The sequence below is a fragment of the Sinocyclocheilus rhinocerous genome, unplaced genomic scaffold (assembly GCF_001515625.1).
Source record: "Sinocyclocheilus rhinocerous isolate Xijiao unplaced genomic scaffold, SAMN03320098_v1.1 scaffold878, whole genome shotgun sequence".
NCBI classification, from domain to species: domain Eukaryota; kingdom Metazoa; phylum Chordata; class Actinopteri; order Cypriniformes; family Cyprinidae; genus Sinocyclocheilus; species Sinocyclocheilus rhinocerous.
The window spans coordinates 180344-201305 of NW_015664312.1; the positions used below are offsets into that span (position 1 = coordinate 180344).

Sequence of the window (20962 nt, forward strand, 5' to 3'; positions counted from 1 at the left end):
GCACAAAACACGTAAAACTAGAATATCTCCCAGCATATCTATAGAAAGGGGCCTTTCCCTGGTGAAGCTAAAAATACGCTCACAGACTTATGTCACTAGACTATGCGGGCCCGCCTGGAGTGCTGTGCTTGATATTTCTACAAGGACAGCACTGCCAAGACACTCTACTGCTGTTATTTAACTCGCCAAGGCCCAGTTTACAGATTGGGTGGTTTTGCCATCCACAAAGCCAAGCTGTCACTCCTGGGAGTGGAAACTGTGAACGTTTCCAATGGTTCAGAGGAGGACTCCACTGCAGCCCTTCCAGGCATGCGATTCCATGAAAGGGGACCCCTTTTAAAGCGGTATGGGCCCTTCCTTTTTCTGTGTGCTGACTAATGAGCAGATATGTCAGACTGGCCTTTGTGATACCATGATTGGCTTTTTCTCTATAGATCAACTGCCAATGCTATTGTCTTTCTTTAGTACAATCCACAAACTGACATTTTATGCAAAGAGAATTATGCATTTCAATGTTGTACTGGCACGTAAATGTAGGATAACAAAAAGAAAAATGAATGACAAAGGACAATCCACACCTACCCCAACATCCACTCAATTGTCTTTTATCTGAAACAATAAACCTTGATGTACTTTTATTTATTTATTTTAAACACAAGATACTTGCATTCATATTCCACAGGTGGGGGGGGGATTCCACTATAAGAAACAGAGAGAAAAAATAAATGCTAAAAACACATCCTAAATTCAGTTTGGAATTCAGATTAGTTTCTTATAGTTTAGAAAAACATTTATAACATATTCAAGACAGGTTTAAATGTTAAAAAATTCATGAAAAATTAAAAAAAAAAAGTCATGCGGTGTAACCATCATGCAAAAATCATTAATATACTTTCCTTGCACCTTGAAAACATGTGTATACATATTAGTTATTTTCAAAAAAAAAATTTTTTCAGGTGAAAAGCATTTTTTTTAAACAAAAATAATGAATTATTAATTTATAAATACCATTATGTGTTTGGGACGTGGCATCACATGACATTTTATACCTGAACTAACCCTGCCTTGCCATAAAAGGTCAGACTATCATTTATTTTATCATGTATTTTTCTGAGTGTTGGTTGCACTGCCTGACTGATTTTGTGGACAAAAATGTTACTTTTTTAATCAAGCTTTTTTTAATTCTTAATTTTAGTTCTTATAATTATGATATAAGAACAGTTAGTCATTTTCACTTTGGCCCAGTTTCACAGACAGGGCTTAGACTAAGCCAGGATTAGGCCATAGTTCAATTAGGACATTTAAGTAATTTTTTTGTACTTAGAAAAAAACATTACTGGTGTGCATCTTGAGGCAAAACAAAGGCACTGATATATTTTAAGATCAGTCAGTGCAAGTTTCTTTCAGCTGAGACAGCTCACACTTACATTTTAGTCTAGGACTAGGCTTAAGCCTTGTCTGTGAAACCGGGGGAATATGTCCCTCCAAAAATACCAAAATTAATTTGAATTCAGAAATTAAAAGCATGCTCATAATAGAAGAGGTTCATTGAAGTCATTGTAATTTGTAATGTACTTTTGAATAAATTAAACGTCATGCCATTGATCCCTACTTTGCAATACACAGTCTGCACTCAGTCTATTCAAATAAACCAATCACTTTAAAGCAGGACAGGCGAAGTGAGACAGGTGTGGTCACTTAATACACATATTCCTGGCCATGAGCTGGGGCTAAATGGAGCCCTATCATTGCCCAGAAGAATGACAACTTTTTGCTCCAATAAACTTAGTCTGCCATGTATGAGGGTTGTAAAGGCCCTCCTAAAAATAGTTTCTCTTCACCGCCTATCTGCGTTAGTTTCATTGTCTGTCAACCAAATAAACATCCATCCACCTCTCAAGTGCTTCTTCTCCATTAAGTTGTTTGGCCCAAAATGGTCTTTATATCATAACAAGCCTTTCAAGTTCTCAAGAGCACAAATACTTCACAAGACGGGCCAATGGCCTAACAGCTCACAACAATGTGTTCGCTAACAGAAAGTATATTGAGAGTAATTCACTTGCTGATGCTCTGGCAGCCAGGTGGTGGCTTTAGGGAGGAGAAGGAAGCAGAGGAGGAAGGTGGAACGAGTCACTTTGGCTACTTTGGCATTGTCTGTGGTCATGCGTATGGCCCATCCTTCTGTGAGAACAGAGAGGCTGTGACACATGTAGAGCTCTTCAGGGGCAAGTCAAAACCACTTATGTTACAAATAACACATTACATGACCTCTGGCAATACATGTCTAACAATACAATCAATTACAGACAAATACACTCCCATTCAAAAGTTTGGGGTTGGTAATATTTTTGAAAGTTCCTTGTGTTCAGTGTATGTGAATAGAAGATTTTAGCTTATGGTTAAATATTTAGTAAAAAGTGTAATATTGTGAAATATCATTACATTTTAAAATAACGGTTTTAATGTAATTTATTCTTGAATTTTCAGCAGTCATTACTTGACATGATCATTCAGAAATCCTTTTAACAATGATTCGGTGCTCAAGAAACATTTCTTACTTATCAATGTTGAAAACAGTTTTCATATTTTTGTGTAAACCGTGATACATTTTTTTTCTCAGGATTTTTTGATGCATAGGAACAGCATTTATTTCAAAAAGAAATCCTTTGCAACAATATAAAATGCCTTTACTGTCACTTTTGATCAGTTTAATGCATCTTTGTTGAATAAAAGTATTAGATAGATAGATAGATAGATAGATGCATAAACGACACTTACAAAACGGCTATAGTGAAACAACCAGCTGGAGTATGGGCTGGGAGAAGCAAATAAGTCATGAAGCAAATAAGATGAATTCAAATTCCCACACCTGCCACAAGCAACCACATGAATGCATCTGCTCCATCCTCCACTGACAGCGAATCCGTAGACTCCACAATCACTGTTATACCAACACACATCTGCTATCAAACATACCTAAACAAGAGCTTTTCAAAAAGAGAACCAACAAGCATACAGTACTTAATAAAAGATAAAACAGGTATCTTTCCATTTAAAATGTATAATTACAAACATAAATAATTTGTAATCCGTATCAGTGCATTTTTCTGCAAATGTAAATATCAGCACTTGCGGTTTGTTTTTGCATGTTGCTGCAGAGGGAGAGTACAGGGACTCTGATGCCTGAGGCAGTCTGCCTGAGAGTTGTATTTAGATAGGGTGTTTGTGCCTTGTGCCCTCTTTGTAGGGCCAGCTGTAAGTTGTCTGTTTGGGATACTCCAGATGTTTGCCCATAAAGACAAGGCACTTCAAACAGCTGCGAACAACGTTCTAACCCCCTTGCACTTCCACCATGTTTAGAGGTGTATGCTGGGGCTTTAGCAGAGGGGAAATGACTCCGACTCTTACCCTGTAATCATGGGGCCGGCTGGCCAGCATGTCGAGGGGGGAGGAGGGAACCTGCCAGTCACTTTCTATTCCGCATCTTCTAGCACTGAGGGGAAGCCCTGAAACTCCATGAAACCTCCAGTTTCTCACCTTTCCCAAGGGAACTTGAACTTGACACAAGTTGCTCCTGTCTGGGAATGTACAGGCTTTATACGAAAGCTCAGAAATGAAGGTTCTTCATTGGACCTAAGCAGTGCCTTTGGTTTGGACCCTCTTTCAAGAATTTGTTGGATATGTTTTGTTAGAGAGTCAAAAAGCTTAATGTTACATAATTTGTTCTTCACAACAGCATATTGGTTTCAGGGGAGTTTAAATCAGCAATACATCGATTTAAAAAGTGTTTCATGGAAACTTAAAAAGTTCTTCTAAGACAAAAACTGTCATGATTCATTACAGCCAAAGAGTTTTTCCACAAAGTACCACACTGAAAATGGTGTAGAAACAATTTACACTCAGAAATGGCTAGTAAATTTCCTAAATAATTACAAAGAAATAGAAAATAACACTGAATTAGAGGGACAGTTCACGCAAAAATGAAAACTTACTCACCCTCAAGTTGTTCTAAACCTGTACGAATTTATTTCTTCTGTAGAGTGCAAAAGTTGGTATTTTGAAGAATGTAGGTAACCAAACAGCTTCTGGTCCCCATTGACTCCCACAGACTTTTTTTCCATACTATGGAAGTCAGTGGGGACCAGCAGCTGTTTGGTTACATTCTTCAAAAATATCTTCATGTTCAACAGAAGAAAGAAAATCATACAGATTTGGAACAACTTGAGAGTGAGTAAATGATGACAGAATTTTCATTTTTGTGTGAACTATCCATTTAAATCTGAAATTTTTAAGTAGAAAGACTAAAATAGTATTTTCTTGTAAAACATACTCCACTTTTTTCAGTGTAACCATTATTTGCAGCTAAGATGAACTGAGAAAAAAACAAAAAACAAACAAAAAAAACAGTAAAGCTCCCTGATCTTTATAGCTTTAAAGGCCCAGACCTTTGTACAGAACAAGAGCGGAGGATTTCATCTGGCTTTAATTAAAGTAATGCCAACAAAGTGGGTCATGTTGGCACAACATGGAACAAGAGACACCTAGTCAAAACACACTTTGAGGGCTTCAAAGCGAATAGTGACTACCTGCATGCAGCACCGACATACAAATACTTCAGAGGTTTAATCAAGCCTGTGTTTCCCCAACATAAACAAAACCACCTCAACCAACCCTATGGTCATAAAGAACTCAAGCGTGAAATCTAACACTGGAATTAATTGCAAAACATCATCTGGATTACTAAGGAAACTGAGGATAGACATATAAAAGGCTGAATGAACCAGTATTGTTGATATGACTTTGTATGTCTGTTCTGCTTATTGCACTTGAAGCAAAGCTTTGAGGTTTCCACAAGAGGGCAACACATAAGTAGAAAAAGTGAGCAGATGTAGTGGCCTGAAAATACTGAAATACAATACTGAAACTGTCATAGGACATATATGACACAAATATGCACTGTTCAACCAACAGATATCAATTTGAAATTAATTTGAAATGTATCACTTTGATTTGAATTAGCCAATCTTGAAGTATAATGATATAAAAATACAAAGAGAAAAAAAAAAACGTATTCCGTTCTTTGTTATCAACAAAAAGAAGTGCATTAAACATTACATTATGTCAGGGTTTATCAGACTGGGGTTTGTGAAGGAACTGCAGGGGGTTCGTAAATTGAAGAAAAGCTAATAATGAATTAAATCCTAAAATTGTTCAATTAAAAGAAAGAAATACATTTGAATATAAAAGCAATCAAAATAAAACACTTTTTAAAAAAGATGAAATATTTTATTTGTTTATGCTGCGTGACCTCAATTTTCTGTGCAAGTATAGCCGCCTGACCAGTCAAAACTAGAGGACTTCCCAAATATAAGCAATATGCTATTTAAAAAAAAAAAAAGAAAAAGAAAAAAAAAGAGTAAAGGATAAGACAGAGGAAGTTATGACAAGGTTGACATTCACTTGTCATTAGAACTGTTACATTCTAGGTGAGCTTTCGCTTCAATAAAGTGTGCATCTGAAATGAAGGAGGTCAAACTGTGTAAACTACTGGCAATATGTATTTTACACTTATGTGCGTCATAAAGCAGCATCGACCCAAAAGTAAACACTACATGTGATTATCCTTGTTTACTTAACAGGGGATCTCCCCACATAGCTCAAAATACTCCAGTGCACAAAGCTGCACATTTGTGAATGAGAGACACAAAAATAACATGCTCAATGGCTCTCTTTAAGGGTTATCATATTCTATACAATACTTCTGTCATGATTTAACATCCCTTGTTTGCTTGTTCAGAATAGAGTTCATTAAGAGGCAATGTGGAAGCATTACAAAATACATCCAGACAAGGACCTTTGATCTACTGGGTCTGCATTACATAATAATCATTTTCTTGCACAGCCCAGTGGGTTTGGTTCGAACTGGCATCTTTCATGAATAAATGTGATTATTAGACAATAGAGACTGACCAGTGAATGGTGTGTGAATTACAGATTTCCTCTGTAATCACTATAGTGTTTTTGTTTGGGGTGCAGGGGCCAGAATTTTTTGGAGCAAACTGAATGACAGCATAGGTCAGCATTCAGACTTACATCACTTCCTCTGTGCATTTTTGACAAACAGCACAAAGCCAAGCTTTCAAAGTGAAGTGACATCAATGAATACTAGTAACAATGAATACATATCATACAAATGTCACACAAATGATGAGATAATAATGGAAATTCTCAGGGTAACTTTGTGACTCAGCAGGACAAATGCACCATTCATTAATTTCTCATTTAATTTCCTAGGTTTTGTATGATATTAACTGTTTTGTTTAGGTTTTGCTTGATATTACCTGTATATACCATCCATCATTTAACGAGTAAACACATATGTGTGCTTAAAATCTTAATTGACAATAAAAGAAAAAGTTTGAATTAAAAGTACTTTTTTATTATTATTATTAAGAATGCCTTTTCATTCAGTATATGTCGTTTATTTGACTCTTCTTTGTAACGAGTCATTCAAGTCCAAAAATCTTATGGAGCAACAAAATTGCCAAAGTGCAGCGATTACACAGCGCCATCTAGCGATCACTGCAACGAAGTGGAATTGCAAGAACCCTGCAACGGCTGTTTGGTGAATTTTAGAACACATTGCAGAGAGATATTGTCACCTATTCCCATATTTTATGCAAGATCAATATCAGGTCTATGAAAAACACATCAGCCTTTCATGAATGGGAATATTTACTCAAAAATACTCTAACTTCTCAGTAAATCCAACGGGCTCAGCAATTCACAAAATATACACAATACGTAAAAACACACACACACACACACACACAAAAAAAAACACACAGAGCAAACGTGTTATAGTAGGTTAAGTAAGAGTGCGCAGGTGCCCATTATAGAGTATCACCGGCGATTTAACTATGGCTATAATGATTTTTTTCCTTATTCAAGAATACGTTGAAAATGCAGATCATGAAAAAAATTCATTCTTATGAAAGGCCATTTTTCTGGGGCTTAAAGTCAAACAGGCGTTGCAACTGTCCGATAGGCTATACAAGAGAAACGTTAATTAAATTCATTAAATGAATCATTAAAAAAAAAAAAAAAAATCTTTAAAATAGTCTAAGCAGTGAAGCAATTTTATTTCAATATATCATCATATCAGTCCATTTTTTTTTTTTTTTTGCTGTTCTTTTTTTACAACTATTAATTTAAATTATTTTGATACTTCTCAAATGTTATAATATAATATGATATAAGTTAATGACAGATGCATTATAACAAAACAATAACTTTATAAAGTTCGATCACTTATTTAGTCTTCATCGTCTGTTGGATGTCCAGCGGGGTGTGTTACCCTGTTCTCAGTACTGCCAAAGAGGGGAAATGCTTATCGATTGATCTGATAAGAGAACAATTTAAAGGCCAGTTGCAGAGCTTGCGCCAAAACAGAGCAATACAAAGGAGATAGAGTGTGCAGGCTTCATATCAGAACAAGACAACATATAGGCTAAATATTACAGATAAAATCAAATAATGCTCATCTTACTCTTTGTCACTGTTTGTGGAAGTAGCATCGGCGTGGAGAGCCTCCCATTGCCCGACTCTGGTCCACATTTGGCAAATGACTGGGGAGAAGCCGTCCGGTTCCGACATCTGTATGCAGCCAGGCACGGTTTACATCTGCAAATAAACGCAGACGGGGAAATAAGTGGATCGTACATGCAAAGTTCGGACAGTAAGTGACAACAGCTCAAATCAATGTCATGTACTCTTAACTCAGCGCTTCACCTATATGGGTCAATGAAAAATAAGGATGGCCGAGATGATAAAGAGGGGGAATCTTTTAAAATACAATTTAAAACACATGTGTCGATTTCTTAGAAGTGTATTTTTTTATATTGATTTCAAATATTTTTAAGACAAAGGCTATACCACAAAAATGTCAAGTGGTGTAACCATCAAGTTAAAAAGCACGTGCGTGTACAACTGAATCAACTTATTTTTTAGTAGGCTATATTATATATTACAAGTTATATATTATCTATTGATATATAAATTATATATTATAACATTTTGTGCCATGAATAGCCTATTAAAGCGTTTTCTTGGTTACTCCATTTGACCTGAACAAAATGTGTATATTCATAAAAAAAAGCCCTTGACACAACGTCCTATGAAAATTTTTTTTCTTTTCTTTTTTTCTCTGATTTATGGTTTTCGTACTGAAAATATTAATAACGTTTATTTTTTTTCTATGAATTGCATTATTATTATTATTGTTATTATTAATTAATTTCTTTATTTGTTATATGTTATGCATCATTATATTATTCTGCAACATGCACTATGCCTTTTCGGTACTCCGCAATTTGATGCAAATCTCAGCATTGCAACTGGAATTTAAATGAAGTTGATGAGCATCTTTGATTTTTATCCTGTTCATGTCAAACCCGTATTTGTGAGCCATTTTCCTACCAATAGGCTAATGTTTAAATGAAGATTTTAGAGCTTTTCGCTTCAGCTCAGACAAAACAAGAATCTTTACTTTTACTGCATTCTATAAAAACCGTATTTTGTTTCCTAAAGGTTTGGTTGAGATACGGCCGGTGGATACGGGCTGTGTTGCCATTAAAGGGGTTGCAAGCTACCGATTTCTCTGCATGGACAGAATGGGAAAATTGTATGGATCGGTAGGTTTGACAATCAGATGTAATAAACAATGTACACAATAGTCTTCTCTATTTGTAGCCTATTAGCAATTCTATAGAGAAGCATATCTACCTAAAGAACCCTATTTGCTGAAATATATGTGTTGAGGGTTTAAGGTTATTTGTAGGTGCACTTTCAGAATAGCTTTCTTGGAACCTGAAAGATTCTGATTCATATACGAACTGATATTCTTCAGAGTGCACGATTTAGATTCCTGACCACAAGATAATGTGCATAATTTCAAAAACAGTAGAGTTCAGGTAGCCTATATTGTCTTACTGACAGAGGTCACAAGTTTGGACATTTTCTGAAACTCTTTTTAGAACAGTGCCATTCATATAGCAATAATTTAATTCTTAGAGAGTGGAACTTTGGCACTCTGCCACCGATCATAATAAAATTACACACATTTGTCAGAGATAACCTTGTTTTTCTAAGGTCACCTCAGGATGTCCTTTATGACTGTGGAAGTGTAGACAAGCCGATTTCGCCACAAACATCTAGTTTTATTGACATTGTGTTCTGGTCATGGGTTCATTACTCCCATCTGACGTTACAAACCAAGAACATTATTTTAGGACAGGACGAACAACAGTAATCATGCATATAACTCCAAAATGAATACAAGTTTGAGTAAATGTCCTGGAAAACTATCCTTCCCTATTAGATACTGAACTGAAATTTGTAATAGCTGCCAAACCAATTAAAACAACTGATCACAAATTATCAACAGTGCAAATATGCCTTGAGAGTACTTGACATTTCAATTTACTTGACTGACCAGAACAACATACAAAAATGATTCCCACAAAAATGTCCAAATGCGCTGATTTCAGTGGTGTCATAGCAGCAACCTTTGCCCATGGCGGGGAATGTTTGCAAAGCTAAAACCTCATTGAAAAGAAACAGCAATAACAACCTTGGTCTCTCCATGGTGTGCAAACAGCTATCAAAAAAACTTAAAAAACACATTGCAGGGCAGGTTGATGAGACATTCATATTGCATAAATTTGTGTGCATTCATGCTGTTTCTTTTGTTTTGCAGCACACTTACACCAAGAAGGGCTGCTCCTTTTTGGAACGCATCATGCCAGATGGTTACAACATCTACATCTCAAGCAAACATGGAGCTCTTGTGAATTTGGGTGGTGCTGAAAGCAAGTTGCACAATAACGACAGGACTGCTGCATCTCAGTTCCTGCCCATGGTCAACACACTTTCTCAGGAACCTACCAACCACCGTTCAGGGGAACAACACTTTCCCGTTGACCCTGAACAGGACCATCAGTTGGGCCTTGAAATAGACAGTATGGACCCTTTTGGAAAGATCTCTCAAATTGTGATCCAAAGTCCCAGTTTCAACAAAAGATGAGGAGTGAACAATCACTTGTGAATGTTCTACGGAAACGACCCAGAGGTCGACTGTATAAAATCAGTCCTGCCATAAACCAGAACACAGGGCCAGACTTTCAGAAAGAGACGATGTTAGAAAGTCCAGTGAAAGCAAACGGCACACTGGACACCATCACGGGACAAATGTAGTGTTATGGACAGAAAAAACTAAATCACTCCATATGTTGAAACTTGTTGAAAGATGAACCATAATGGTGCAACACCTGCAGCTTGAATTTATTTATTTTTTAATGTGTTTGTGACGACCTTGCTTTAATTATTGTGTAAAACTTTATAGCTAATAAAGTATTTACTAGACAAATCTAGAATGCACGAACACTAACAACACACACACACACACACACACACACACACACATTTTTGTATTTCTTGAAATATACAGTTATTTGTTCTTAAAATCTTATTTCTTATATGCTAATGTGGTTCAATAGTTACTTGGCCAAAATATACAGCAAATCACAACTTATAAGACAGCAGTGTTTCGTTCTTAAATATAAGCAGCATCCTCAACTACTCTAATTCAAATTGTTGAGAACTTTGATACGGTTTGATATTGTTGACTGCATGGCACTTCCATAAAATACTGATGTATTGTAAAGATCTGTGGGCCTGAAAAACAGCAGAATATATTACAGCCTGTCCTTACATGATGCCCATGAACAATATTGAAAGGAACGTTTTGTAACGTTGTGGCTCCCTCTACTGGCGTAGTATCTAATTGCATTTTGAGATAAGGCTGTTAAATGTAATTTAAACCAAAGTGCCCCATTCAAACTCAATCTGAAGATTTTGCATGGAGCAGACATATGTATATAGAAGAACAGGCTATAGGCCTATATTTATATAAATGATGTGTCATATGATAAAATGTCTTCTGCAAGCAAGCAAAGTACAGGTATTAATGACTTGAATAGTTTTATAAATACATGTTTTCCATCCTTTGCTGTACTGCTAAAACTCTGACCAGAACATGGGGTTTTTGTCATGCTGTGTCTACAACAAAATAAAGGAAAACATATTTAATCGCATTTTCCACAATTAACAAGGAGACAAGGAGCAATATTTGAAAAGCCATGCTGGGTACAAGTTTAAAAATTTATAATTTTTACACGCTAAATTAGACACTAGGCTTATATTTAAGTGAATTATACAGACACATTTTATACCCTTGATTGTTTACAAATGTTGTAATGTAAACATAATATGTGGCCGTTTTGTAGTTTTGTGACTTTATGCTCTAATCATTTTCACAGTGGTGGTAGAAATACATTCGTCTCATAATCAGTGCAGTTAACATGGGGCCACATAAACCTTGTGGTTGTTGGATGACTGCCTGCTTTTCTGAGGCACATAGCATGCTAGCATGTCCAAAAAAATCCATCAATTATTAATTACATTCATTTGAGGAAGTCAAATCAGTAACAGTTTGTTTTCATGATCAAACAATAACTTTATTCACAATCAATGAGGAATAAGAAAATGAAAAGCTACCTGAGGGCTTTCCTCAGCGTAGCTCTGAATGTAAATAAAGTTGAAGCTACGACTCTGACATGTTCGATATAAAGTCTTTCGTTCAGTTTATAACAAATCTCATTTTATTTTGATAAAGCATATGAAGTTTGCTTTACTTCAGTTTCCCTTCCAGTAGACGGCGCCGTGGTTCAGGCACATATGTCAACATCAGGCCAACTGGAACGAAGAAGAGCGATTTCGGAAATTCGGGATAGAAAACCCAAATAATTTTTTGTAAAAATGGCTTTTGTGTCCAGTAGTGATGATTTATTTGACTCCGTTATCATGGCAGATGACAGGTTAAATCAGCGCGTTATTTACACACATAAACTTCTGTCACTCGATGGCGTTTTAACCCCTTCTCAGTGTTCAGTGACTGTCACTGTACACGTTTCTGTATTTAGGCTCCATACATTCTCTCTTGTTTTAGGTTTCATGATGAAGGGTATCAGGAAGGGTTTGAGAAGGGAACTCGACAGGGAACCATCGAGGGTAGAAATCACGGACGGCTACACGGAGCCAAACTCGGTGCACAGGTGATACAGACTGATACACACAATTCAGTTCATTTAGATTAAAGACAGATAAAGTCTTTCCATGAGAACGACACTAGCAATAAATGTCTTCTCAGCTTTCACATCTTTTCAGCTGGCTGAGCTTATAATGATTCTGCTTGAGTAACCCTGTTGAAAAAAACAGCATATGCTGGTTAGGTAAGTTTTGACGCTGGGATGCTGGTTTATGCTGGTCCTTTGCTGGTTTAAACTGGTCCTTTGCTGGTTTATGCTGGTCCGTTTGCTGCTGGTCCTTTGCCAGCACATGACCAGCATAAACCAGCAAAAGGACCAGCATAAGCCAGCAAAAGGACCAGCATAAACCAGCAAAGGGCCAGTTTAAACCAGCAAAGGGCCAGCTTAAACCAGCAAAGGGCCAGCTTAAACCAGCATCCCAGCGTCAAAACTTACCTAACCAGCATATGCTGTTTTTTTCAACAGGGAATGCGAATAGCTTTCTGGAAAAGCAGTGTCAGGTTTTTCCTGTTGTATTATTACAATGATTTCTAAATTCTGGGGCCTCACAACTGAACACGCAGTTGACACGAATGACAGCATTGCCATGCTTTAATCCTTTTAAAAGATTTTAAGCAACATGTATTATTATTAATTATATTGTTATTACTACTACTACAACAATATTATAGATTTTAGTCCTTTTGCAATTTCCTTTGTTTCCTCTTATCTTTTTAAAGAATTCATTTTCATTATTTTTAATTATAATTTTTATTATTTTTATTAAAATAATTTATTGAGAAATTCGAAATGTCTATAAATAATTAAAAGTGTGTACAGAGCATATATTCAGTTTTATAAATTACTCTTTTAAGTGAAATGTTTACTTTTTGTAAGCTCGTTGTAACCATGCATGAGACACCAGATCTTCTGCTGCTTTTTTTTTTCAGGTTTCTTTTTATTATGGATTTGCCCTTGCATTTAAATATCTCCTTCAAAACAGTAGTGATATTAAAGCAAGGTATGTTCTTTAACACTTAACAGACACTGCTTTTCATCAGGAGCCGGTAGTCTTGATTATTTCTCTCACTGCTAACTTTCTCTCTTCTTCTAGAAAAAGGCTGAAAGCTATGGAATCTTTGATTGGATTGATCCAGAACTTCCCATATGAGGACCCACAGTATGAGAAACTTCAAGAGGACATGGAAAGGGCGTGTGCCAAGTTTAGACAGGTAATGTCATCAAACATGCCCCATCATCTCTTTGTTAGAATGCAAGCTGACTGTTTCTAATTGGATATTTTAACTGTTAATTATCAAAATAATATCTGTCTAACATATTTCATCTCTACAGGTGTGCTCTTTACTGAACCTGGCAACAGAATATGTGAGTGGATCAACGGGAATGTCCTTCTAAGACGACAGGAGCCTTACAGCAGCCATGGCGATGATCTGCAGACAGACAGTACTGATGAGGGGGTTTGTGGTGCTCAAGTGCAATGTGTACACGAGTGGACTGTTATCACTCTCACTGGACTTGTAATTCAGAATTCTGGAACAGTTCTTTAAGCTGAATTCTAGAAAACAGAGTGGAGGCGTTTGAGTGGTATTCTTAGGCGTTTGAGAGTTTTAAAGTGAGATAAACAGTGGTGAAATAGCAGCAGTAATACAAGTTCATTTAATATACAAGACAAACCAAAGTCAGCGTCTTCATAAGAATATTCCATCTCCTAAGATGATTTTTAAAAATTTTTATGGACACAGCTGTTTAAAAAGAAGACTAGAAACCCCTTCTTGTGGTGAAACTGGGAGAATGGTTCTTGCAGTTAGGTGGCACCGCCTGCTGGTAAACTGCAAGTACTGCAGGATTGTTACTTGTGACATTAGAATAAATTAAAATCAGTAATGAAATGGGTATAAGCAGCACAGACAGTTTTGCAAGAAATGTTTTACAATTTTGACTCTTAGAATGCTTTACTGATGAGTCTACGTCTACATTAAAAGACATTTCAGAATAAAGTAAATGATGAACGTGCATTATGATGATGTGTGGCGGTCTAAATTATGATCCATATAATTATGTTATTAATAGTAATGATAATAACAATGACTTTTTCAAATAATTTGTATTATTATTAATAATACTTATTTTTGTTGATGCTTTTTCCTTTGTCCTTTATTAGTTCAAGATGTCATAAATCCTTTAGATGTATTGTAATAGAGATCTATTTTTAAAGATTACATAATCCAGAGCTGGTGGATTAGATTGATTTGACATTACACATCTGCCATTTGCAGAAATCCCATTTACCTTTAGTTAGTCTTAGTTAACCAGCCCTAAATCCTAAGAAATTCCTTTGCTGGGTTCCTCAGTGCTATTTCACGTGTGGTCAGCAGAGTCTCCTGACAGATAGTTTTCCTCCCCTCTCCTGGGTCCAGAATGGGGACAGTTGCTGTGGGTGCACCAATGGTGTAGTGGGGCCCGTGCGAGAGGCCAGGGGGCTGTGCGACGCACTCTGGTTTTGTTCTGCTCCCCTCACACTTGAAGTCTGAGGTGCAGATCAGAATTCAGGCAGACAGGAGTTGGCAGGATATTAGAGGGTGTTTCTAGAGATGGCAGCTGGTCTACGCTGTGGGCAGCAGCAGGTAAACACTAGGCCTGTTGGCGGCACCTTCTGAGCCCTGACAGATAAAACCCTGCTCTTCCCTGAAGACCTCCAGTCAGCTGCTACATCGGTCATTTTGTGCTGGTGGAGTCATACAAGGTTTGGTTTAGGCATTAATTAGAAGCCAGAACTACATATATGTGACCCTGGTCTTAAGTCGCTGGGGTATATTTGTAGCAATAGCCAAAAATACATTGTATGGGTCAAAATTATAGATTTTTCTATTATGCCAAAAATCATTAGGATATTAAGTAAAAATCATGTTCCATGAAGATATTTTGTAAATTTCCTACTGTAAATATATTAAAACTTCATTTTTGATTAGTAATATGCATTGTTAAGAACTTCATTTGGACAACTTTAAAGGTGATTTTCTCAATATTTTGATTTTTTTGCACCCTCAGATTCCAGATTTTCAAATAGTTGTATCTCGGCCAAAGCCACATATTGTCCTACCCTAACAAACCATACATCAATGGAAAGCTTATTTATTCAGATGATGTATAAATCTCAATTTCGAAAAAATTGACCCTTATGACTGGTTTTGTGGTCCAGGGTCACATATTATAAAGTAGTGGACAATGAATATCACTGCATTAGAAAATAACTAGAAATGAGTTAAAAAATAAAGTCAAACCAAGTGCCATTTGCAAACAAATGATGCTAGAGCTTTTCTCTGAACTGACTTTCAAGAAGCTGAAATGAGTAATTTTTGCTTTAAAACAAGTGGAATTGATTTTATAGGATGGACAAGTTAAAGTTCACTCAGGTAGTTCATCACACAAACTATGAATGTAATGATTCACAACCACAAAGTTTCACAATTCCGTTTCACAATTCACAATTTTGTTCTTTAAAATAAACCCACCTTGGTTTGATATTTTGTAAACCTATACAATGATTTAATGATTCTAGTACATTTTTAAGTGTGGTTCAAGTTTCCAAATACTTTAGCAGCCACTGTATATTATGTTCAAGAAATAGTATAACTCAAAAATCTAAATTCAGTCGTTTACTCATCCTTTGTCATTCCAAACCTGTACAAAAGATGATAATTTGGGGTTGAAACAACACTGGATCCCATTGACTTTCATTTCTCATTCAGATTTGATATTTTTATCTTCAGTCAGTCACACAGGTTTAGATCGACATGAGGGCGAGTAAATGATGGCAGGATGTGCATTTTTGGGTGAACGTTTTCATATTGTGATGTTGTATAATTAGAGTCCATGAGTGGCAGTAGAGTCTACTGTAGAGTGTTAATATTTGTATGATCCATAAATGATACATCATCTTTCTCAGATATTGTGTGTGTGAGTGAGAGAGCAAGGGGGTGACTAATTCCAAATGCAGAACAGAAGAACATGAACTTGGGGGGTGTAAGACAGAGGGCTGAGTCTGTGAAAGGGAGTTAGAGGAGCAATGTTTCTTTGGTTTCCTTTCAGTTGTGGAACAGAGTGGATGGGGCCAGCGAAAGGGAGGGAGGCAGAGAAAATGAAGCAGGACGCTGGAAGGTTTCAGAAAATGTTCAGGAATTTCAGGAGCAGGTGGCGAGTGGTGACATGAAAGGAGGACGTGACAAATGCAACCGACGGGCCTGAAATAGAATGTACTTTTTTTAATGGTCTCTATAAGTAATTACTTATTCAAAAATAAAAAAAGTACCTATTCAGAGAGTATGCAATTTTCATATGAAGCCATAGTGGTTGTCAAATGTTCAAACAGGTTTATAGTTATTATGACTAACTGTACCTCTGATCACTCTGCTAGGACACCTGAGTGAACTTGAGGAGAGTGTGAATTTGGAATAGCATACTACTCTTATTTCTGCCTTATAAAGATATGGTAAAAATAGTAATTGTATGCTTTCCTGTAGCTCAAACAATAGAGCATGGCACTAGTGATGCCAAGGTCATGGCTTAAGTTCCCAGAGAAACCAAGAACTAATAAAAGGTATACCTTGAATGCAAAGCAGGTTGCTTTGGATAAAAGTGTCTGCCACATGCATAAATGTAAGAGTTGTATGCTAGTACACGGTTCAGAATTCAGCCACTGTTTAGCTCCAGTCTAGCTGACCAGAAGTTTGTAGTAATCATGAAGACCTAGATTAGCTGGTTTGAGTGTGTTTAATTAGGGTTATAGCAATATTCTTCAGGACCTTGGCCTTTCAGGAGCTGTATTCGACACTAAAATCACTTTGCCATCGGTTGGTTTAAAAGAAAAGTTAGTTCTGACAATCTCTAGATTACTTTGTTTCCTGATGCCATCTGGTTTATTATTTTGTTACTGAATACAATGACATTCATACATTGGTATGTATGTTTTAAATTTCCAAATACTTTTTGGCACCACTGTATGAATTCTGCATCATCTTTATACATAAAAAGTCTTCTTTGTTCCAAAGCACACTACTTGTTTGTTACAGTACAGTAATGGAATATCTTATAGTTAAATGTCTTGCTCAAAAGTAGAATGGTGATAGTTTTGTGGATCATCCCTCAAAGAGTTTGAAAAGTTAACCAAAAGTTGAAAAATGACCAATTAAGTCATTTAACTTATCTTTATAATTTTTTATCAAGACCTACATTACCTGATATGCACTTTTCACATGTGAACAGAGTTCAGTTTTTGTATGTCAGATCTTGGAAAGGCAAACCTTCGAAAGGTAGCACTTTAGCCTTTGGAACAGTGTGTATGAGGCGAGCAATGTTGCTCCTTCCTCTGAAACCGCAGACACCGAGATGCCAAAAGCCAAAGACACAGTATTATCTCAAACCTCAGTCGGTAGCGAAGGTGCGTGAAATAGTCTGAGTTCTTTCTTTCTTCCAGACTCCTGACTGATGCCTGCTGGCCTGTCTGCAGTGTGCTTCAAAACAGACCATCAAAGACTGTCTGTTGGGCATACCAGATAATACTTTGACAATAAAAGAAGGGTATCACCTGCTTGAGACATGAGAGAACAGCATTTATTTACTCAACAGACCAATCCTTTCTCACCTTAGCAAGGTTCAACATTCACTTCCTCTAAATGCTGTTATTTTCAGAATCTGTTTTAGCTGTACACATAAGACATATCTTCAGTTTCCTGCTTAATTAATATTTAGTGAATCTAAAAGTTTTGAAGCAAAATCAAGAACAGCCTGTTTTCAGCTGCTCTTTTTTTTTTGGAGGCATGTGACACAAAGATGCCCCTTTCTAAGCAATTGCTGATAGGCCATATTTCATATTTTAAGCATTTAATTTGATAGTTTTACATGTGCCATAGGTGAATTCAGTTAAATTGGGCAACTTTAATATTCAGTATTTCTTGTGTGCGTTTCTTTCTCCACATTTTTAATTCAGACAATTATTAGTTCATTAGTCTAATAAAATAACAACATATAATGACTTAAAAGGATAGACAGTGAAAGTATGTAATTGTATTGACACAAAAAGATATACTGTATATTGTTTTCAAAATATATTCTTTTACATGTTTGAAATATGAGGTTGAGTAAATGACAGAATTTTTTAACATTTTGTATCCAAAGCTGTGCGAGCACAATAAAAAATACAAATCACGCAAGACAAGTGGTTTTTGAAGCTCAAGTTTTTATTCTAGTTAACCTCATGTCTAAGATGGGTCAGCAAGATTGTGCATTTCAGACCAGTGACCGGTTTGTGAACAATAAAAAACAAAAATCAAACCATGACATTGCATTTCAGGATCAACACATTTTGATCCTTGGGAATGAATACCATATTTAACTAAAAGACACTACAGGTTTGTTTACAACAGAATTGAGACATAAGGCCAAGCTTTTATCATGTGGGGATGGGAGGATGCAGTCAATCACTTCTCAATTCCCCCTAAACACATTCAAGAGAAAAGCTCAGGACCTCCGTAGTCTCTTTTCCTCGTTTGCATGACAGTCTCCTGGTGTGAATCGCACCGGTATACATGCTAGTTTTCATCATTCAGTTGAATTTTCATTTCCACCTTGAGGTAAAATAGATTCATGATACTACAGAGGATAATATATCTGTGTCCCCTGGGTCCTGGATCACCTCTCCCATCATTCCTAGCTTACCGCCGCATCTCTTTCAGCAAATCATTTCTAGACTCAATGCAAACATATAGCAGCACCATGTCAAAGGCTAAAGGGAGTGAAACTAACCAACCAACCAACAAGCAACCAAGTAAAGAATCCCATGAGTACTGAATATATGGAACTTTACAAGGATACAAATTTGATGGGTTTATGCAAAAAAGATGAAGGGAAACATCACTGCTGATTGTAGCTGCGTCGCATTTATTAAGACAACGACTTAATGTGGACATGCCAGGTCTCTTGTATTCAGAACACGACTAAGCAGCCACTTATACATGAATATCTGCACTGTGTTAAATTACTACAAGACAAAACTATGGCTTTGTAAGTACACATGGCAGTCACAAACCCATAACGGTGTCATTTTTTCAAATACAAGCTCCATAAACTCATCAAGATGGGCTAGAAGAGGCTTAAGTGGGTATATAGTCTCCTTTAATGAAACAGCTAAAAAACTCAAAAGAGTGTATGGCACCAATTCCATTCAATGTGCTTTCTACTTGCTCGCATCAGGACCCAGTAGGATGATGATTAACATGTTCATTTGCATTTAACAACAGGACTAACAGGCATGGTATAAACCAAAAAAAAAAACAATAAAATAAAATAAAATAAAACAACATAAAAATAGCACTAAAGAAAAATCCCAGACTAAATCAATGCTAAATCACGACTGTAGTTTGAGGTATTGTGGGTATAACAGGAACATTTGACTATTTTTCGTCTGCTTTTTTTTTTGTTTGTTTCTTTGTTTTGGGAATAGCATAGCGTAGAAATCACATTAACAAAAATTGATCACATAAAAAAAAAAAACTACCAAAAGAACCAAAGTTGTCAATAATATCATAATTTTCTATGAGAAAATTTAAACCTATTACATGGCATTGTATTGACATTTCATATAAACAAAACCAAAAATAGCAGCAAAAACAAGACAAGAGAAAGAAGCATGTCTTTTTCTTTTTTGTTGTTTTCCATTTGAAAGTTTCATACTTGCTGGAAATCCCTCCATAGCAGCTAAAAATGAGGAGTGTCTCCTCTTAATTTATTCCTCACGGTACAAAAGTCTCAGTTCTGCTTTAACTCTTTGATGTCCAGCCATCACCCTTTTTTGCCTCCCTCTACCATCTCTAACATCTCTCCTCCTCATCTTCCTCCCCTTCCAGAGATCCACAAGACAACTGACATCTCTGGGTTTGCTGGGTTTGTACTTGAAGCCACAACTTTTGTTTTAACAATAACTAGACCAGAGTACATCAACTCGGAAAAAATACTTTAACTATGGTGTCACGAGTTAGCAACTAGCGGGTCATTATACATACTTCAAACATAGGTACACTTGGGCATTCGTGCATACTGGCCTTAAGAGGGGAACTGAAAAAATAAATAGTTCTTAATCTCCATTCAATGTGCTTTCTACTTGCTCGCATCAGGACCCAGTAGGATGATGATTAACATGTTCATTTGCATTTAACAACAGGACTAACAGGCATGGTATAAACCAAAAAAAAAAACAATAAAATAAAATAAAATAAAACAACATAAAAATAGCACTAAAGAAAAATCCCAGACTAAATCAATGCTAAATCACGACTGTAGTTTGAGGTATTGTGGGTATAACAGGAACATTTGACTATTTTTTCATCTGCTTTTTTGCTTTTTTTGTTTGTTTGTTTCTTTGTTTTGGGAATAGCATAGCGTAGAAATCACATTAACAAAAAATTGATCACATAAAAAAAAAAAAAACTACCAAAAGAACCAAAGTTGTCAATAATATCATAATTTTCTATGAGAAAATTAAAACCTATTACATGGCATTGTATTGACATTTCATATAAACAAAACCAAAAATAGCAGCAAAAACAAGACAAGAGAAAGAAGCATGTCTTTTTCTTTTTTTGTTGTTTTCCATTTGAAAGTTTCATACTTGCTGGAAATCCCTCCATAGCAGCTAAAAATGAGGAGTGTCTCCTCTTAATTTATTCCTCACGGTACAAAAGTCTCAGTTCTGCTTTAACTCTTTGATGTCCAGCCATCACCCTTTTTTGCCTCCCTCTACC

The 20962-nt window shown here is 36.2% G+C and overlaps 2 protein-coding genes and 1 long non-coding RNA gene across 3 annotated transcripts; 2 read left to right on the forward strand and 1 right to left on the reverse strand.

The window, feature by feature from the left end:
* The first annotated feature begins 7465 nt into the window (after positions 1-7465).
* LOC107730068 (fibroblast growth factor 19-like) lies at positions 7466-10920 on the forward strand. Its single transcript, XM_016540801.1, has 3 exons — positions 7466-7738; positions 8590-8693; positions 9758-10920. The coding sequence occupies exons 1-3, from the start codon at positions 7537-7539 to the stop codon at positions 10082-10084; spliced, it is 633 nt and encodes a 210-aa protein (XP_016396287.1). The 5' UTR covers positions 7466-7536; the 3' UTR covers positions 10085-10920.
* On the reverse strand, positions 9922-13602 carry LOC107730070 (uncharacterized). The gene is made up of 3 exons (XR_001638650.1): positions 13526-13602; positions 12717-12718; positions 9922-9932 (listed from the first exon to the last, which is right to left on the reverse strand). It is a non-coding gene; the product is annotated as an uncharacterized LOC107730070 (long non-coding RNA).
* LOC107730069 (oral cancer-overexpressed protein 1-like) lies at positions 11794-13581 on the forward strand. Its single transcript, XM_016540802.1, has 5 exons — positions 11794-11936; positions 12068-12173; positions 13097-13167; positions 13261-13378; positions 13500-13581. The coding sequence occupies exons 1-5, from the start codon at positions 11878-11880 to the stop codon at positions 13560-13562; spliced, it is 417 nt and encodes a 138-aa protein (XP_016396288.1). The 5' UTR covers positions 11794-11877; the 3' UTR covers positions 13563-13581.
* Positions 13603-20962: the final 7360 nt, after the last annotated feature.